The 15,555-nt window shown below is 34.6% G+C and overlaps 1 protein-coding gene across 2 annotated transcripts in view; it reads left to right on the top strand.

Annotated features, from left to right (window-relative positions):
* SYN2 (synapsin II) overlaps positions 1 to 15,555 on the top strand; it is a 181,893-nt gene that overhangs the window by 80,390 nt on the left and 85,948 nt on the right. For both annotated transcript variants that reach the window (XM_084292741.1, XM_084292740.1), the window contains exon 5: positions 10,774 to 10,863. In XM_084292741.1, coding sequence (XP_084148867.1) covers positions 10,774 to 10,863 — 90 coding nt within the window. The remainder of the gene's footprint in view (positions 1 to 10,773; positions 10,864 to 15,555) is intronic.

Here is a 15,555-nt window from a genome sequence, read left to right as displayed (position 1 = left end):
GAAACTGTTGGTTTAGACAGCTTCCAGGATCCACTGATATGTTAATTACTGACTTCTGGTGAAGGAGATGGTACAACCTACAACTTGATAATGGGTCTACAATAAGCTCATTTGTGAGCTTCATGACCTTAGCTTGCTGCCAGGTTGGTGGAAGTCTGTGTTTAACTTGAAATGCTGACTTGATATAATCACAGAGGGGATGTAGAAGCTCATGTTAGCATGCCAAGCTACTGTGTAGTCATAACAGCTTGTGAAGAGAGATCTGTCACTTCATGGATGAGAAACCTGGGTGTTGAGCAGGTTTAGCCTCTAAAGAAGAAAACTTCGTAACATAGTGACAAAGTGCTACATCATTCTCTGGTTCAGCAATGTAGGACATAAAGAAAAAAAAAAAAAAAGTGTTTTTTGGTCAATAGCTGGCAGAGTAGAATTAAGACTCAGAAGACAGACTTGTCTGTATTTTAAAGATATCTGAAAGATTCTGGCATTTTTTATGTAGAGTTCCAGATGTGAACCCATCTTGTACTGAAACACCTTCAAAAGATCACTGGGACTTTGCTTCATTGTAGGAATTTTTTGCTATTACGGATTTCAAATGCCAGAGAAGTATGATAGAACACTCTGTTATGCCAAAAGTGATTTCCTCACTCATTTGCACTCAGTCTGAGGGAAGGCTGATCATGGCTTTTCCACTTCATAGTATTATAAAGATCACAATTCTTCTGTGTGTCTTTTCCTACAGTTTGTGAGTGGATATCCAAGTAGGTTTTTTGCAAGTTAGTTGATTTTTTTTTTTATCATGCTCCATTTGCCAAGCTTACGTAATGCTGTGCCTACATGTATTGTGTTTTACTTTGTTTCTTTTGCAGATGATTTTCCCCTTATCTGTCTTCCTCTTTCTTGTATTGAACACTTTCTCTGTCCTCACCTTCCTATTTTTTTTTTTTTTTGTTGGAAGGTCTGTTTTGACTGTCCTTTGCTGCTTTCTGATGGTATTATAGCGTGCTAACTTGCCAACTCCCCTAACTTGTTTTCTCCTTCATGTGTTCTGTAAGAAGTTGTCCCCTTGTGCCTTTCCAGCCTTCGAGATATACTTTTATAATCTGAGCAACAGACTGGGGCACTGGCAGGAAAGTTGTAGACACTCTGCAGGGAGGAGCATATAAAAGAAATGAGCTCTGTTCATTCCAGCTTCCTGTTGACAGAAATTATTGAAACTATGCCAATAGGCAGACACAGCCACATAGATGAGTTTCAATATTGTGTCAAAGTATCTTCTGGAGAACTAATAACAGATAAAAATGAATGTGCATAAGAACAAAAGCCTTGAATATCTATTTATTGTAAATCTACTTCTATGAGTGACCCTTAAGTGCTATTTTACATCTGTTTTAGTGAAAGAACATAGAAATTTCCCCAAAAATTGTTGCACTGTAAGAAAATTCTGTGCTCACTAACAAGAGTAAGATATGTACAGTAATGCTGAACAATGGTTTAGAATCTGGTTGTTGTATTTCTCTATATCCCAGAGGGATTTTTTAATTGAAGGTCAGAGCTAAAATATGTGTCCCTAAAATTGGGTTCAACACAAATTTGGGAAGAAGTTTAGGGGTATTAAAATTTAATATCTCTTATACATTATAAATCTTAGAAATGTTCAGACCTGTGCTATACTTAATTTTATATATTTCATGAGATGAAACCCAGAACCAGCACTAAACTTTCTTGTTTCAACCATTCTGGCAAGATTGATCTACCTGATAGAAAATGATGGGGACAGTGGACAGCCAGAATATGGAAATACGTAGATCCCACCCACACTTTTCCTACCTTCACACTTTAGGAAGCTAATACAGCAAAAAAACCCAGCTCCTTTCTTTCACTTCAGGACTGCAAGTCAGGTGCTGCCCTTCTCTTTCCCAGGCATTGAAGAATTGTTTTTTCAGGCACTAGGCACAATCGCATGACTGGCAAAGTCTAAAGAGCTTCATGTCATAATGTGTGACATCTCCTCAGCAAATTCAATTTACCTATTTGCAAACATTTACACAAAGGGAGGAGGTGTTTTAAAACCATTTTCTGTGTCTCTTATTCATATAAAGGGTATTCCATAGGACAGCCAGAGAACAAACTGTCCACATGTGCTATTCTTCCAGCCCTGATCCAAGCAGAACATTAAATGTAAAAACCGTAGTTTAATTCTCCGTCAGCCAATGAAGATTTTGGCCTCTTTGCTCAGTCTGCCAGTTAAAGCAAAACATGTTGATGGATTTGTAGTGCAAGAGCTGAAAGTAAATTCACAAAACTGTGTCAGAAGGAAAGTAAAAGCATTTTAAACTCTTTGGTCAAAAGTAATTTACTAGCAACTTTGAACACTACATTGAAGCAAAGTACATAATTATTTATTTAAATATGTAACAGAAATCTACATACATTGAACAGTGTGATTTCCTCTAGGTACCTACTTATAGAGATATTTAAGTTTATTCCTGCAATAAAAATGGAATATTATGGTCTTGCTTAATTTTGCTTTCCTAAAATAAGTAAGCTCCCTTGAAATTCCTTGAAAACAGCAGAGACCCTTAAATAATGAATATAGTAAAGTGTAGTGGTGATTTGACTTCTGTTCCAAACAGCACGTAACTCTTACAGTTCTGTATTCATCGATCCTTGCCTGAACTATGAAGTACTTTATATATAAACTGAGTATATACTTTTCCCTTTGAGAAGCATTTACTCTCATGAAGTACTATTTTAATGCAGGAGTAGGTTCAGATATTTTACTTCATTGCTGAATTTTTATGGTAGGTTGTTGTCACTTTGCCCTGCTCTCCTCTGCACTAAAGAGCAGTAGTGGGAGGTCTTGACATCCATTGCAGACTTTCATTGCCTTGAACATTTCCAGTGGCAGAAAATTGAAACAGACTTTTAATCATTTCTTAGCTTATTCTGAAAGAAGCTATGTTTAAATAAAGGTTGTAAAATTAATCTGAAAACCAGGACTGTGAAGCTGGTGTTTGTATCCCTTGTATATCTGCTGTTCCTTGTATAGAGTTGAAATTCAAAAACCCGCTTTTGTTTTTGCTTAAGTCAAATACCAATAACTGAAGACCAGTCTTAATATTTATTTGAAAAGCAAACCTGTGTGATATATTCCCAATTAAAGTACCTTAGATGATAAACTAGCCAAAAACTAGGCAGAGATTATATCTGTTTTTCATATATGGACATGGTCACTCAGGCATGGGGAAAATCTGGGGGCTAGAAGCCCGTTCTTGCAAGGAATTTGTGAGCCATCTGGGAAACTCCCTTCCATTGTGCTGCCTCCCTTGCCACAATCCCCACTCCTTCCTGTCCCCTCCCTCCCTCTACACAAGCATAACTGTCCCACATTATCTTCAAATATTCCACCAGTGCTACTATTGCTATCTGATTTCCTCGTGGTCATTCCTTTATGTTGAGTTTCTATTCTTAGCTCCAGTTCACATCTGAAAGGGATGCAAAGTGGACTTGTTCTCACTGGTTTTACAAAGTCTAGTAACTATGAAACTATTTATAAATTTTTGTGAAGTCTAGAAACTATGAAATAGTTTCTTCTCTAGTTTACTGTTCAAACTGCAACAGAGCATAGCATAGTTTGGATGCTGGCCACCTCAGAGAAGTCCTGTGACTTTATGTGCTGTACTTGAAAGAGATCATGTTTGCCAGTCCTGCCTGGGGGATGGCATTCTATCATTGAGCTTTGTCAAGGGATAATTTGAAAAAAAAGTTTATTGATTTTCCTCATCTTGCTGAGATGCAACAGGAAGCATCTCAGGTCAGGAAAGTCCATGTAAGAAGCCCAATTTGACTGAGTTTGAATTCTGTAAACAAAGTTGTATAACACATGCTTGTGTTTCTCATCTTGAGAAAGAGAAGAAAAAAAAAAAAAAGTAATTTATATATTTAGGCAGTTTTAAAATGAGGTTTACTTTTTCAACAGTTGCACACATAAATAATGCATTATTTCTGAAAATATCTTCATATCGAGACACCTGAAGACCTGCACAAAATTTAACTACATGAATCCTTATCAATGACATGGGAAAGCTATATATGCAAAACTGAGTTTGCATTACAGAATAGATTTCTTCATATTCTACTGTGAAGTTTCAGTGAACTCAATATTTTATTTTTTTTTAAAGTAACTATTTTAACTGGAAAATCTCAGGATCTTAGCATCTTAGGGAAGAAAAACAATCATCATCAACAAAAAAACAACCATTCTACACAATAAAACCTTTATTGTAGCAAGACTCAACCTCTTCTGAAAAGTGTTTAAGCATACTCCCAAGTCCTATTAAAATAAACAGGTGCACAAATGTTTCCTTGAACAGGACACTGAACTCGATGTTCCCATTATAGTGGAATCTACTACACATTCTTATTGCTGCCAAGTGCACCCAAGAAAGAGTTCTCATAGCTTTTATTTGAATGACTTAGTTCAATAAAATCTTGTTTATCTCTGTAAATTTTCATTTTAAAATAAAAAGTGCCAGAATGGCTCTTGATCTAGACCTTATGGTATGACTTTTTGCTAATTCTTTTCTAACAAACATGCCTGGATCTGTTTCTGTTTTATGCTCATAGCTATTATTCTTTCTTTTTAATCCTCAGGTCTCCTTTAATTCTAACTTTCCTCACTGTTTACACATTTTGTCACCTCTTCTTTCATCAGCCAAGGTGGTTCTTATTGCCAGATGCCTTGCTACCCAACTTTGCAAGCCAAGATGAAATATTTTTCTGTCTGTCTGTGATCCTTTTTCTTTTTTTCTTTCCTTTTTTTTTTTTTTTTTGGTAACATCCTGCTTTTCTAATCGTTGGATAATTTATTTTTTTTCGTCTCATGGGTGCACTGATAGTTCGTACGTGAGAGCTCTGAAGTTTTTCTAAGGGTGTGAGTTTCTTGTGTGTGTGTCTTGTAGAAATTCCTAATAACTTGTACATCTTGTCAGATGTGAAACTATTCCTGCAGTTATTTGCAGCCATGATTACAACTGGAGAGATGTACTGCTCAGAAGAGAGGTAAGGAGGGAGCTGGAGATAAAGGAGCTGAGGAAGTATCAGCTACAGTCAAGGGGGGAGGGAAGGAAGGAAGGAAGTGATACCATTAGTCCCAGAGTGATGGGTCAAGCACCAGGACTCAAAGACAAGATAGTGGGGGAGGGCACCTCAACTTGGTGAGGCAGAGATCATCACCAATGTTTACATGTGAGGCTCGGCTACAAAAGGGTTGGGAAACAACTCATCTGTGTTATAAAATTACTGCTTGAATTGTGATGCGGGTTCCCTATAACTTATCTTTCCATTCATAGTCCAACTGTATTCTTTGGCTTTGAATAGTAATAATGGAAAACTACTGGAGGAACATCAAGTTCTTTTGTCAGTTCCCATCTTTTACGTATTCTGTTAATATGCCCAAACTGATTTGTAGGCAATGTTTCATTGTTACGTTGCCATGTCAAACTTTGAATTCACTTTGAAAGTTTGAATACTTTCATTAAGTTGTCTGTCAGATCCTGCTGACAGAAAGAAGTACTTAAGTTACCGTCAGCAGACTCTTCTCCTTGATTCTTATGTTAAGTATCAAATAGCAAATCAAATGTGGATATACCCGGCCTTCTGGAAAAGTATTCAATGTTTGCTAAATCATAATAGAAGAAATGTTGGCCAGTCATAACAAAGAACCAATATTATGAAGAGCATAAAGAAACGCAGATACTACTTAGGTAATAATTTAAAAAATCAGTACAAGAAAGTATCAACACGAAACTGTAAAAATAAAGCATGGTGAAAAATCTTTGTTAAATTCACTCCCACAGAGTGCATGTGTCAGATATACCCTTCCAGGCACTTCCACACAGTTACTTAATTTATTTTCCCTCTGAAGTGTTTACAAGTGTTTGTTTCTCAGTGTGCTGGCCAACAAGGACCCCTAATGTGTTTGTACTAGTGATGCTGAGCCTTTTAACTTTTGAATGTCTCTTATGAGGCAATATTTTTTTCCTGGAATGACCAGCCATGTTTCTAAGCCTCAGCCTAAAAATGGTTTTAGAACATTTTTCAAAGTGCTGTGTGAAGGAGGATTAAAAAACAAAGAAAAACCTTCCATGTGTCATTTTCTCTAATAACTTCCTCTAATAGAAATGTAATGTAAATCAGCCTATAATGTAAACCAGCTTGTATTCAAGATTCAAACCCTGCAAGAGATATCTGCATGTCATTATAGGGAAAATGGAGCTTTTCTGTACTGAAAGGGAAAATCCAATTGCAGCAGTCCCATCCATGCTCACATGTAGTGGTGTGTATGTTCAGGCATCGCTTACTCAGGTGTGCAGTTCATAGAGAAATACTAGCAACCTCTACAGCATTTCCTTGGGAAGCTATTTTTCATCAATTCTTAGTCTTACAACAGAATGAGTTAAGATTTTTTGCTCAGGTGGCCAAGAAGGCCAACAGTATCCTGGCTTATAACAGAAATAGTGTGGGAGGGAACTGATTCTCCCTCTGTACTCAGCTCTGGTGAAGATGTTGCTCAAATACTGTGTTAAGTTTTGAGGCACTCACTACAAGAAGGACACTAAAGTGCCATTGGAGAGTGTCCAAAGAACACTGGAAGCTGGAGAAGGGTCTAGAGAACAAATCTTATAAGGGGCAGCCAAGGAACCTGTTTTCTTTTAGCCTTGAGAAAAGAAGGCTTGGGGAGACTTTAACAAGCTCTGTGATTACCTTAAAGGAGGCTATAGCAATGTGGGGATCGGGCTTTTCTCCCAAGCACCAAGGCGGAAATGTCCTGAAGTTGCACCAGGGGAGGTTTAGGTTGGTTATTAGGAAAAACTTCTTCACTGAAAGGGTTGTGAAGTATTGGAACAGGCTGCCCAGGGAAATAGTTGAGTCACCAGCTCTGGAGGTATTCAAAAACGTGTAGATGTAGAGCTTAGTGACATGGCTTAATGGTGGACTTGGCAGTACTAGGGTACAGGTTGGACTAGATGATCTTAGAGGTCTTTTCCAACCTAAACGATTCTATGATTCTAAGTATACAGTAGCATGAAAATTTTATTGTGTCTTAACATTTGATCAACATAGCAACCCAATCTTCAAACTGTCCTGCATCATCTACTTTTAGGTAATACATGCTCACAGAAAACTGGCAGCAATAATGACTATTAATATCATATTAGAAACTTTGAAATGTTATTTTAGTAACTTCACCCACAGGCATTGATATATTTAGTATCATGTTTAATATATTAGGTAAAAGGTAAATTTATCATGAGAATACAGAAGTGTTTACATCTCAGCAAAGTTAAATCTCAAGTAAAAGGATGATTTTTTACAACAGAGGGATTCAAAAAGAGTTCACATAGAAGTTTTCCTGTTTCTCTACTGCTAGAGAATCCCAACTCATCTGGACTTGTGAGTCCAGGGAATTTTGTGATCACTTAAGTGATCATGCAGTATTAGATGGCGGGTTGGAGTTCTTCCACTGTTAGTAGAAATAAGCCTTGTAAAAGGCACAGATAGTGAATACTCGCAATGAAGGAAAATCTCTGACAGAAAAGGTCTTATAATACGTAGCCAAGGGGTACTTCCCTACTAGGCAACAACTGTACAGGCCAATGTGAAGTAGTTTGTTGCATCAATATTTTATTCAGCGTACCAGGAACTGGGACGGACAATGCTATATATCCTTCAATCTGGCAAGAGAGACTAGAAAATTTCTGGAATTAAAAGTAACAAAAAGCACCATCTGGAATAACCTGTTGTAAATATATCTAATTATTTTTAAGGGAAGAGTTTCGCCAGTTTGTTCAGGAAAAAATATGAGCATTTCAGGGATGACATGCTTGCAATTAGGTACATTTTAAACTCATCTAAAGTGATAATTGAAGTAATTACTCAATCTTTAGGAAGTTAACAGAGTGGGTTTTTTATAAGTGTTCACTGATTTGGTACAGTACAATATATGCAGTCAAAGGTATAGTGTTCCATTCTTAGTGTAATGAAACCCCATAAAGCTTTTATATGAAGTCAAAAAGACTAAGCGTTTCACTTCGTTAAAAAGTCACTAAGTCACTAACCATGTTTTTGACTAATTATTTCTTCTTATCTATACCATGCTTAATTGAGAGAAAAAGTGCAGCTGTTCCTATCCTATCCTTTTTTGGAGGCACAATATGCAGGCCAATATGAAAACTTTTAAAATAAGGAGAGTTGAAATTACAAGGAATGCTACAAAATCCAAGTATTATCCTTTAAAAAAAATCTGAAAAGCATAATTATATGTACCTGAGAATCACCCTCCTAGAGATGAAAATAACAAAGTTATTAAATTTGAAAATGAAAAAATATTTCTTTTTATTTTTCCCATAGATGTTGAAAAGTCTCCTGCTGAAACATTAAGCACTATGAAATTGTATTGTTATATAATTGGTAAAAACAACAACAACATCAACAACAAACAGGGTTCTTGGCATACATATGAAATACTTTACTTAGATATTGTGTAGCTCTGCCAGTGTTTTCTATTTCATAAACATCCCGTATCTGAAAACATTCAACATAGGATTAGATAATAATTCAGTAGCTTATCATCTGAAAAGTTCTTGCTCAGGTAAGGATTTGATGAATCTTACTGTGATTTAAAGGCATAACTTAAAGATAGATTAGTTAGTGCAGTAAAATGATCTTCAAAACATAATAAAAGCAGAACATTAATTTGGTTAACTTAATGTATTCTATACTTTTTCTTTTCTTCTTCTTGGAGAAGGTCTTTAAAAAGTCATATCAGACTTGTTAGTGTAGTTTTCAGCAGACCTTTAAAACCTAGTCTGGATAGAAAAGCAGAAAAGGCAGAGGGTGGTATTCCATTTCCACATATTTGTAAGGCCTGTGTAGCTCCTAAACTGTCCATACAGAGCAGAATTTTCAGAAGTGGTCTTTTGCTTCTTCTGTGTAACTAATGATTTTTTTGGTTCTTTCCTTTACCTCAGGAAATTTAAACCTACTTTTCCAATGTGCAATTTCATAGCTTAATTACTGGATTATAGGGTACTTCAGGCAATATGTTACAGGTGATTGGTACTATTTTAAGTAAATAGACATTCAGTGGTATTGATCTGAAATAGAGCTTTCTTACCTCTTCAGCAAATGTCATAATCCCCACAGAGTGTCACTTTCTCACTCTTTTGTTTGCTTTCAGTGAAAATGGAAAAAGATCAGGAAAGAATCACAGGAGATTCCATGAATTTTTTAAAGTATTTTAAAGATAGATTTATTACTGAATAGATCTATTTTAACAAGATAGTTTGGTAAAAATCACATATTTCATAGGCAGTATTTCCTTTTGAAATTTTAAATTTGGATCTTGGATAAGAACAGGAGTAAGTTGTCAGGAATTCTGTTCACAAACCACCTTATTTTGGTAGCTGTGATAATATTTCCTTTCCTTGAGGTCTGTTTTGTACGGTACACTGTCCAGCTAGAAGTTCTTAGGTTTCTGGTGAAAACTACTCATCATTAAGGTATTTTCCACTGGCCTTCAAAATTTAAATATGTGTTTTACCAAACCTAAGTAAACACCACTAAATTAAATAAAATCTCTATGCCAGCTGGATATGCAATGCAAAGCTTTCATCATTTATTTATTTATTTATTTTTTCAGTTTAAATGCTTCTTGCTAGCCCTGTACTCTCAATTACATTAACAGAGTAGGTATTGGATCAAACCATATCATGGACAGAGTTGTATTGTTCTTTGCTTTTTTCCTGTTTGTAACCAGCAAATCCCACTGTTCAAACTGTTGTGCTAATTTGTTTATGTCTCATGTTGGCATAATGACAATTAAACACATCATGGGCATGTACAAGCCAGAGCTTTGGAGTCTTGAAACAATAGTGGTCTTCTGACTGCCAGTAGTCTTGCTCCCTAGAAAAATCATTTGCTAAGCTGTGATTTCAAGTGTGACTTGGTTTTTAAACTGCTATAACAGAAGAGTTGATCAGTTCACTAAAGAGGACAGCCCTTGAATACATTCCTATTTTAAAAAAGATTGTCTCTTTGTGTTTAGATGTTGCTTTGCTTTCTGTGTTTTTACTACTTTCTACATTATAGATAGCGAGGATATGTGTTGGGGAGAAAGACCAGAAAGATGAAATGTTAATAAAATGTTAGTAAAACTGCCAATAACCTAACTATTTAAATTATTAACATTGTTGACTGGAGGCAGTTATAGAATGGTTATGTGGCTATGGCACGTGTCTGGAGCCTCAGAAATCAAGTCTTGATTTCTCTTCATCTTGTCTGTTTCCCAATTTTGCAAAATAGCATTTCAATGTCGGTAAGATGCCAGAGGCTAAATTAATGTGGAATATATCTTATCTTAAGATTGAAGATGGTAGAAATGCAGTGTTATAATGGTTTTATCACAAAATCAGCTTAAAATATGGAAAATATGATGTATCTGAAAATCAGTATTCCGATTTATTGTATTTTCTGTCAGTGTGAGGATTGACTCTTAGAAGTATTGCTGTTTGTTTTTTTATATGTCGTAGCTTGGGTGAATTAAAAAGATGTGTATGAGAGAGAGAGGGAGAGAGAAGTGTACAATGTTTAAGTGTATTTTATGCTAATTATGGAACATGGAAAAGAAGCAACACAACAGCATGAGAACATTTCAGTAGAATGTGATTTCTCTCCTAAGATTTTGTTTTGTTTTCCCTTGTTTTACAGTTTGCCCAGCTGGTGTCTGTCTACAAATCTCTAGGTCCAGAGAAGTTCCCTTTAATTGAGCAAACGTTCTATCCAAATCATAAGGAAATGGTACGTGCAAATACCAATACTAAATTAACTTAATGTCTCTGTAAAATAGGAACTGTAAACACACATGACCTATTTCTTCCCTTTACTGTGCATTAAAAATAAATAAATAAATGTTGGAAGCTTTTAGAGGGGTGAGACTTGGTGACCACTTGAAAACATTTTGGTGGTTAACTGGAAGATTTTCCTATTTGAAGGTAGTCATTTTCAGCTAATCAGCTTCAGATAAATATTAAAGAGATTAAATGGTTATAAAGACACACAACAACGGTTAACGTGCAAGGGGAACTTTTATGGTTTGTTTCAAACCAATTCTTTATGTTATGTTTCAAGTGTCTATTATCTGTGTTGATGATGTACCTGTAACTGTGGAACTTCATCTAAAATCAGGGTGTTTATGATTTATATCTTCTTCATATACCTGAGCTGACATAATTTGATTCCCAGTCTTTTATACATATAAATGTAGTCATGAAAGTGGCACTCATAATCTTCACTTACTTTATTTTTTCTTAGAACAAAATTATTCTAGAGATTTTAGGTCTAAGTGAACACCTTTATCCTCAATAGTTTTTGAAGACACATAGGAATAGGGTGCATCACTGTCACTGTTTTCCCAGAACTGTTTCTGAGCGTGTAAATAACATAGTTTTCTACTTATAGATGAACATACAACTGTGATTATTTCTGTGCCTGTGTATGCAGGATATACATGAACCAAAAAAGACATCATTTCTTACACTGCACACATTTTTTTCTTTCTTATGCTTTCTAAACAGAAATTCTTTCCTGAGTATATATTTTTTTCAAAGGGAAATATTTTCAGCACTGAGAAACTAGAAGGAGTTTATTTGCTGATTAAATAAACAAGTATAAAGACATCAATTATTTTTAGTGGATAATCCTGATCTTGCCATTCAACATCTATCACACAGCTGTGATTAAAGTGCATCAGTTACTATTGCAACATCATGATAAAATACATTATTTGTTTATTTAAGGTCCCCAAGGTGTAATTGCTGTGTGTCTGTCTTGAGACTGACTAACACTTCATTGTTGTAGGTGCATCTAAGGCTTTCCAAGTTCTCTTCCTTGTTCCCTTTAGACTATAAACTCACAGAATTTACTCTCCTTTTGTCACATATGACACTTAGGAAAAGAGCTATCACCACAGGTACATATTTAGAACGTTTGCTACATAGACATTTTGGAGAGCCAAAGGAGAATGGTTATTTATCTGGAGCAGCAGAGCTAAGTATTGGATAACCAATACTTTGGGAAGATGTTTTTGTTAATGGATTTGTCAGGAAAATATACAACTTTATAAAATTTATATTTTTCTAATGCAAAAGAAGAATTTTATGCCTTGGGGATTCTTTGGAACAGGTGGAGCAGAATTACAACTTTTGTTTTTCAATACGTTTTTTCTAAATAATAGTGAGTTTTATATCTGTTTTCCTGAGAATGGCCAAGATTAAAGCTGTTTCATATTTTTCTGCACAAAATGTATTGTTTTTCATTATTTTATCAGCTACTAGTCACTATTTTATTGAAAAAGCGGGCTTTTTAATGCATTTCTAAATTGTAATACATAGAACAAGGAAAATTTCCTATAATTTGGACCAAGAATTTATGTTTGAGATTGAAATTTTTATGTAGTATCATCATTTCTAGAGAAAAGTTCTTTCAAGATCTACCTGTTAAATTGCAAACTACTGTCTTGAACAACTCGTTGAACAGAAATTCAGTAATAGAACACAAACAAGAAAATGTCTGTATGAGTTTATATGGCACATTTTGCTTGTTAACACAATATAAGAAATATTTGAGTGTTTTTCCCCCTCCTCCCTTATTTTTTTTTTGTTGTTCTACATTGCTTATTAATGTCTGAACTGATTTGTCTTTTGTTTGAACTTTTGAATGCTAGTATTCTCCATGTCTGAGATAAAGATATATATATATTTGCGTATTTCTACTCAGTGAATGTTACATCTAGAGAAACTAATCCCTATGTCAGTATTGCATTGCCATACATTGTTCAAAGGTGCTGTAACATCTGATTGTGTTGAAGCTCATTCATATGATTTTTCCTTCTGATGAAATTCTCAGGGAACTTTATGACTTGAAAAATAATCAGGCAGCTTGGTATCAGATAGCATTTTAATTGAATTTCCAGAATGGGTGGTAAGATTATTTCAATATCAGTTTTATTAGTTGATGAATTGAAATAATATACTACTTAAGTTTAATTTATTTTTTTTTAACACCATTGACTAGCCTCTTTTGCATTTACTCTTACAGAATTTGTTTTTTGCCTTTTAATTTTTTGTAGTTCCTCTTGTGCTCATACATTCATGTATTTTCCCCCAAATTGTAACCTATGTAACTCTCCCTTTCATCCAGTGCAAACCACTTGGGGGCAGGGGAGAAAGCAGGGAAAAACTGCAAATCTCTGTGAACTGAGTTTTCACCAAGCATGCCAGTGGTTCTTCTACTTCTTTTGCTTCTTTCATACTCTGGTGATCATTTGTACTGAGTCTTTAGAAGGCAATAAAAGGTAAATAAACAAAGATGCCATTCTTTTGTGTAAAACTGTAGCTGCTTTAATGAAACACTTTTTGAAACAGAAACATTCATCTCAGACTGATTCAAACTATATAAAATGGTGTAAGGCTTTTGAACTCATTGCTGGTTGAGTCATATTACATCTTTTCCCTCAGTAATTTCCCTTTATTTCACTACATTCCCACCTCCTATGTTCTTTCATGAAAGAAAATATATATTTTTTTCAATAAAATTGTCGGGCAATATTAATTAAAATTTAACTGGAACATGTAAGGAAAAAAACAGCAATATTAAAGCATTTTATTTTTTTTCCATTCACCTGTACAGTCTCCATTCTCCAATCCTTTTCTCTACTCTTATCATAAGTCACTATTTTCATATTAAAATCAAGGGTTGTACCAGGCCGTATTTCTTCTCTGACCTCACATACAGTTTCAGGAAGTAGAAATAAAATGTTAAAGTAACCTGCTGTTACTAATGTATTGGTGCCACTGCAGTAAAAAATCTTGATAGGAAAAAAAAAAACATAATCAGAAAGCTGCAATCTATTTCATAATTCTTAGCAGTGCTGAATCTCAGGGAAAATAAAAAGTCATTCTGAGGGTTTATTTTTTTAACGCTTTTCTTGCCATATTTATTGTTAAGAAAAACAAAAAAAAACCCACATCTTTTTACCATCTGTTATGGGGAGTTTGGCCAGATTTTTGTTCAGACAGAAGTCAAACTGGACAGCCAATAATTCTGAAACACCTCATATTGGATACTTTATGGCAGGTCAAATATAAAATGTTTAAAAAACTAATTATAGCATATAATTCATATTACAGTTTTAAATAATTAAGAAAACATTTATTTTTACAATGTATATAAAGAAGGCAATAAGATTTGGTTTAGTTATGTTTAAGGTCTATTCACTATAAAACAGAAATAGAAACATCTATGTTGAGTTGAAAAACAGAAAATATCTGTTTGCTGCAGAGTGCTATTCAAACTGCACCATTACATCAAAATGGAATTGGAAACACATGCTACACTGTACATGTAATGAATATTAATTAGCCATGTGCTTAATTCAGACCTTGTATGGTTATTAGGCTCTTGCAGGCTCATCTAGGAATTGTTTTGGTTTCACATGAGGAAATTGTCTGGTTTTTAAATATATTTATAAGCTGGTAATATAAATGCACAGCCCTTAGGACTAGTAATTAGCACTGCCAATATTGTCTTTGTGATATGAATTCCTTTTTGGAAGAAAAGTCGCCTACATATTTCATATAGGAACAAGTAATTGTATGTGTATATATATTTTATGTTGATGGCCAAAATTGGCCTTTGGTAATTTTTTATTTCTCTCCAGCAAATCAGAAATCTAATTTGACTTTATATTTGGCAGCACAAATATGATGTCTTAATTTAGGATTGTAAATTAAAACACCCAAACTGTTTTACAGTAAAATAAAAAGTGAAACGTTGGCTATTAAGGGAAATAGGCAACTCTTCCTCAAAGGAATAATGCTGTGCATTCCTGTTGGTGTTGCAACATTTGTGCTTCCATCAAAGTGGACTTTGATAGTATTTTACTTATTGGTAAATAGATAAGGGGATAGATAACAAAGATATCTTTGTTGATTTGTAATAATTACAGTATGCCGCATTCTGTTTCCCTGGAAAGCCAAAGCAAGATAAAAAAAAATAATAATAATTAAAAAAAAAATCATAAGAGATTATAGAGATCATAAAGACTAGTTTGAAACCCTGTTCTTGTCCAGGAAAATGTGGTGTCAGTCAGTACTCTCCAGCTTTCCAGAATGTATGCAGCATGGTTCTTCAGGTTTAACTCCTTCTATGTTAATGCTAGATAATATCTTTTCAGTAGGGTGAAGTGAAACATGATAGGGTTTCAACATTTTTTTCTATTTATTTAGTTTTACAGTCAAACAAAATATAAAAGCCCTTATGTAAGTACCATTTACAATCTCCAGCAAAATAGATTTTTACTTTGTTGCTTTTCTGTAAGTATTAATTTAGCCACAAGAAAAGTAAATAATATTCATTCTCACAATTGTCTTCTCAAAGTTGCCATTGTCTGTCATTTAAATATGGATTAATGCAATTTCCAAAATAACAGAA

The sequence above is a fragment of the Netta rufina genome (genome assembly GCF_964035555.1).
Source record: "Netta rufina genome assembly, chromosome: 10".
NCBI lineage: Eukaryota > Metazoa > Chordata > Aves > Anseriformes > Anatidae > Netta > Netta rufina.
This window is presented reverse-complemented; position numbering and strand designations above follow the sequence as displayed.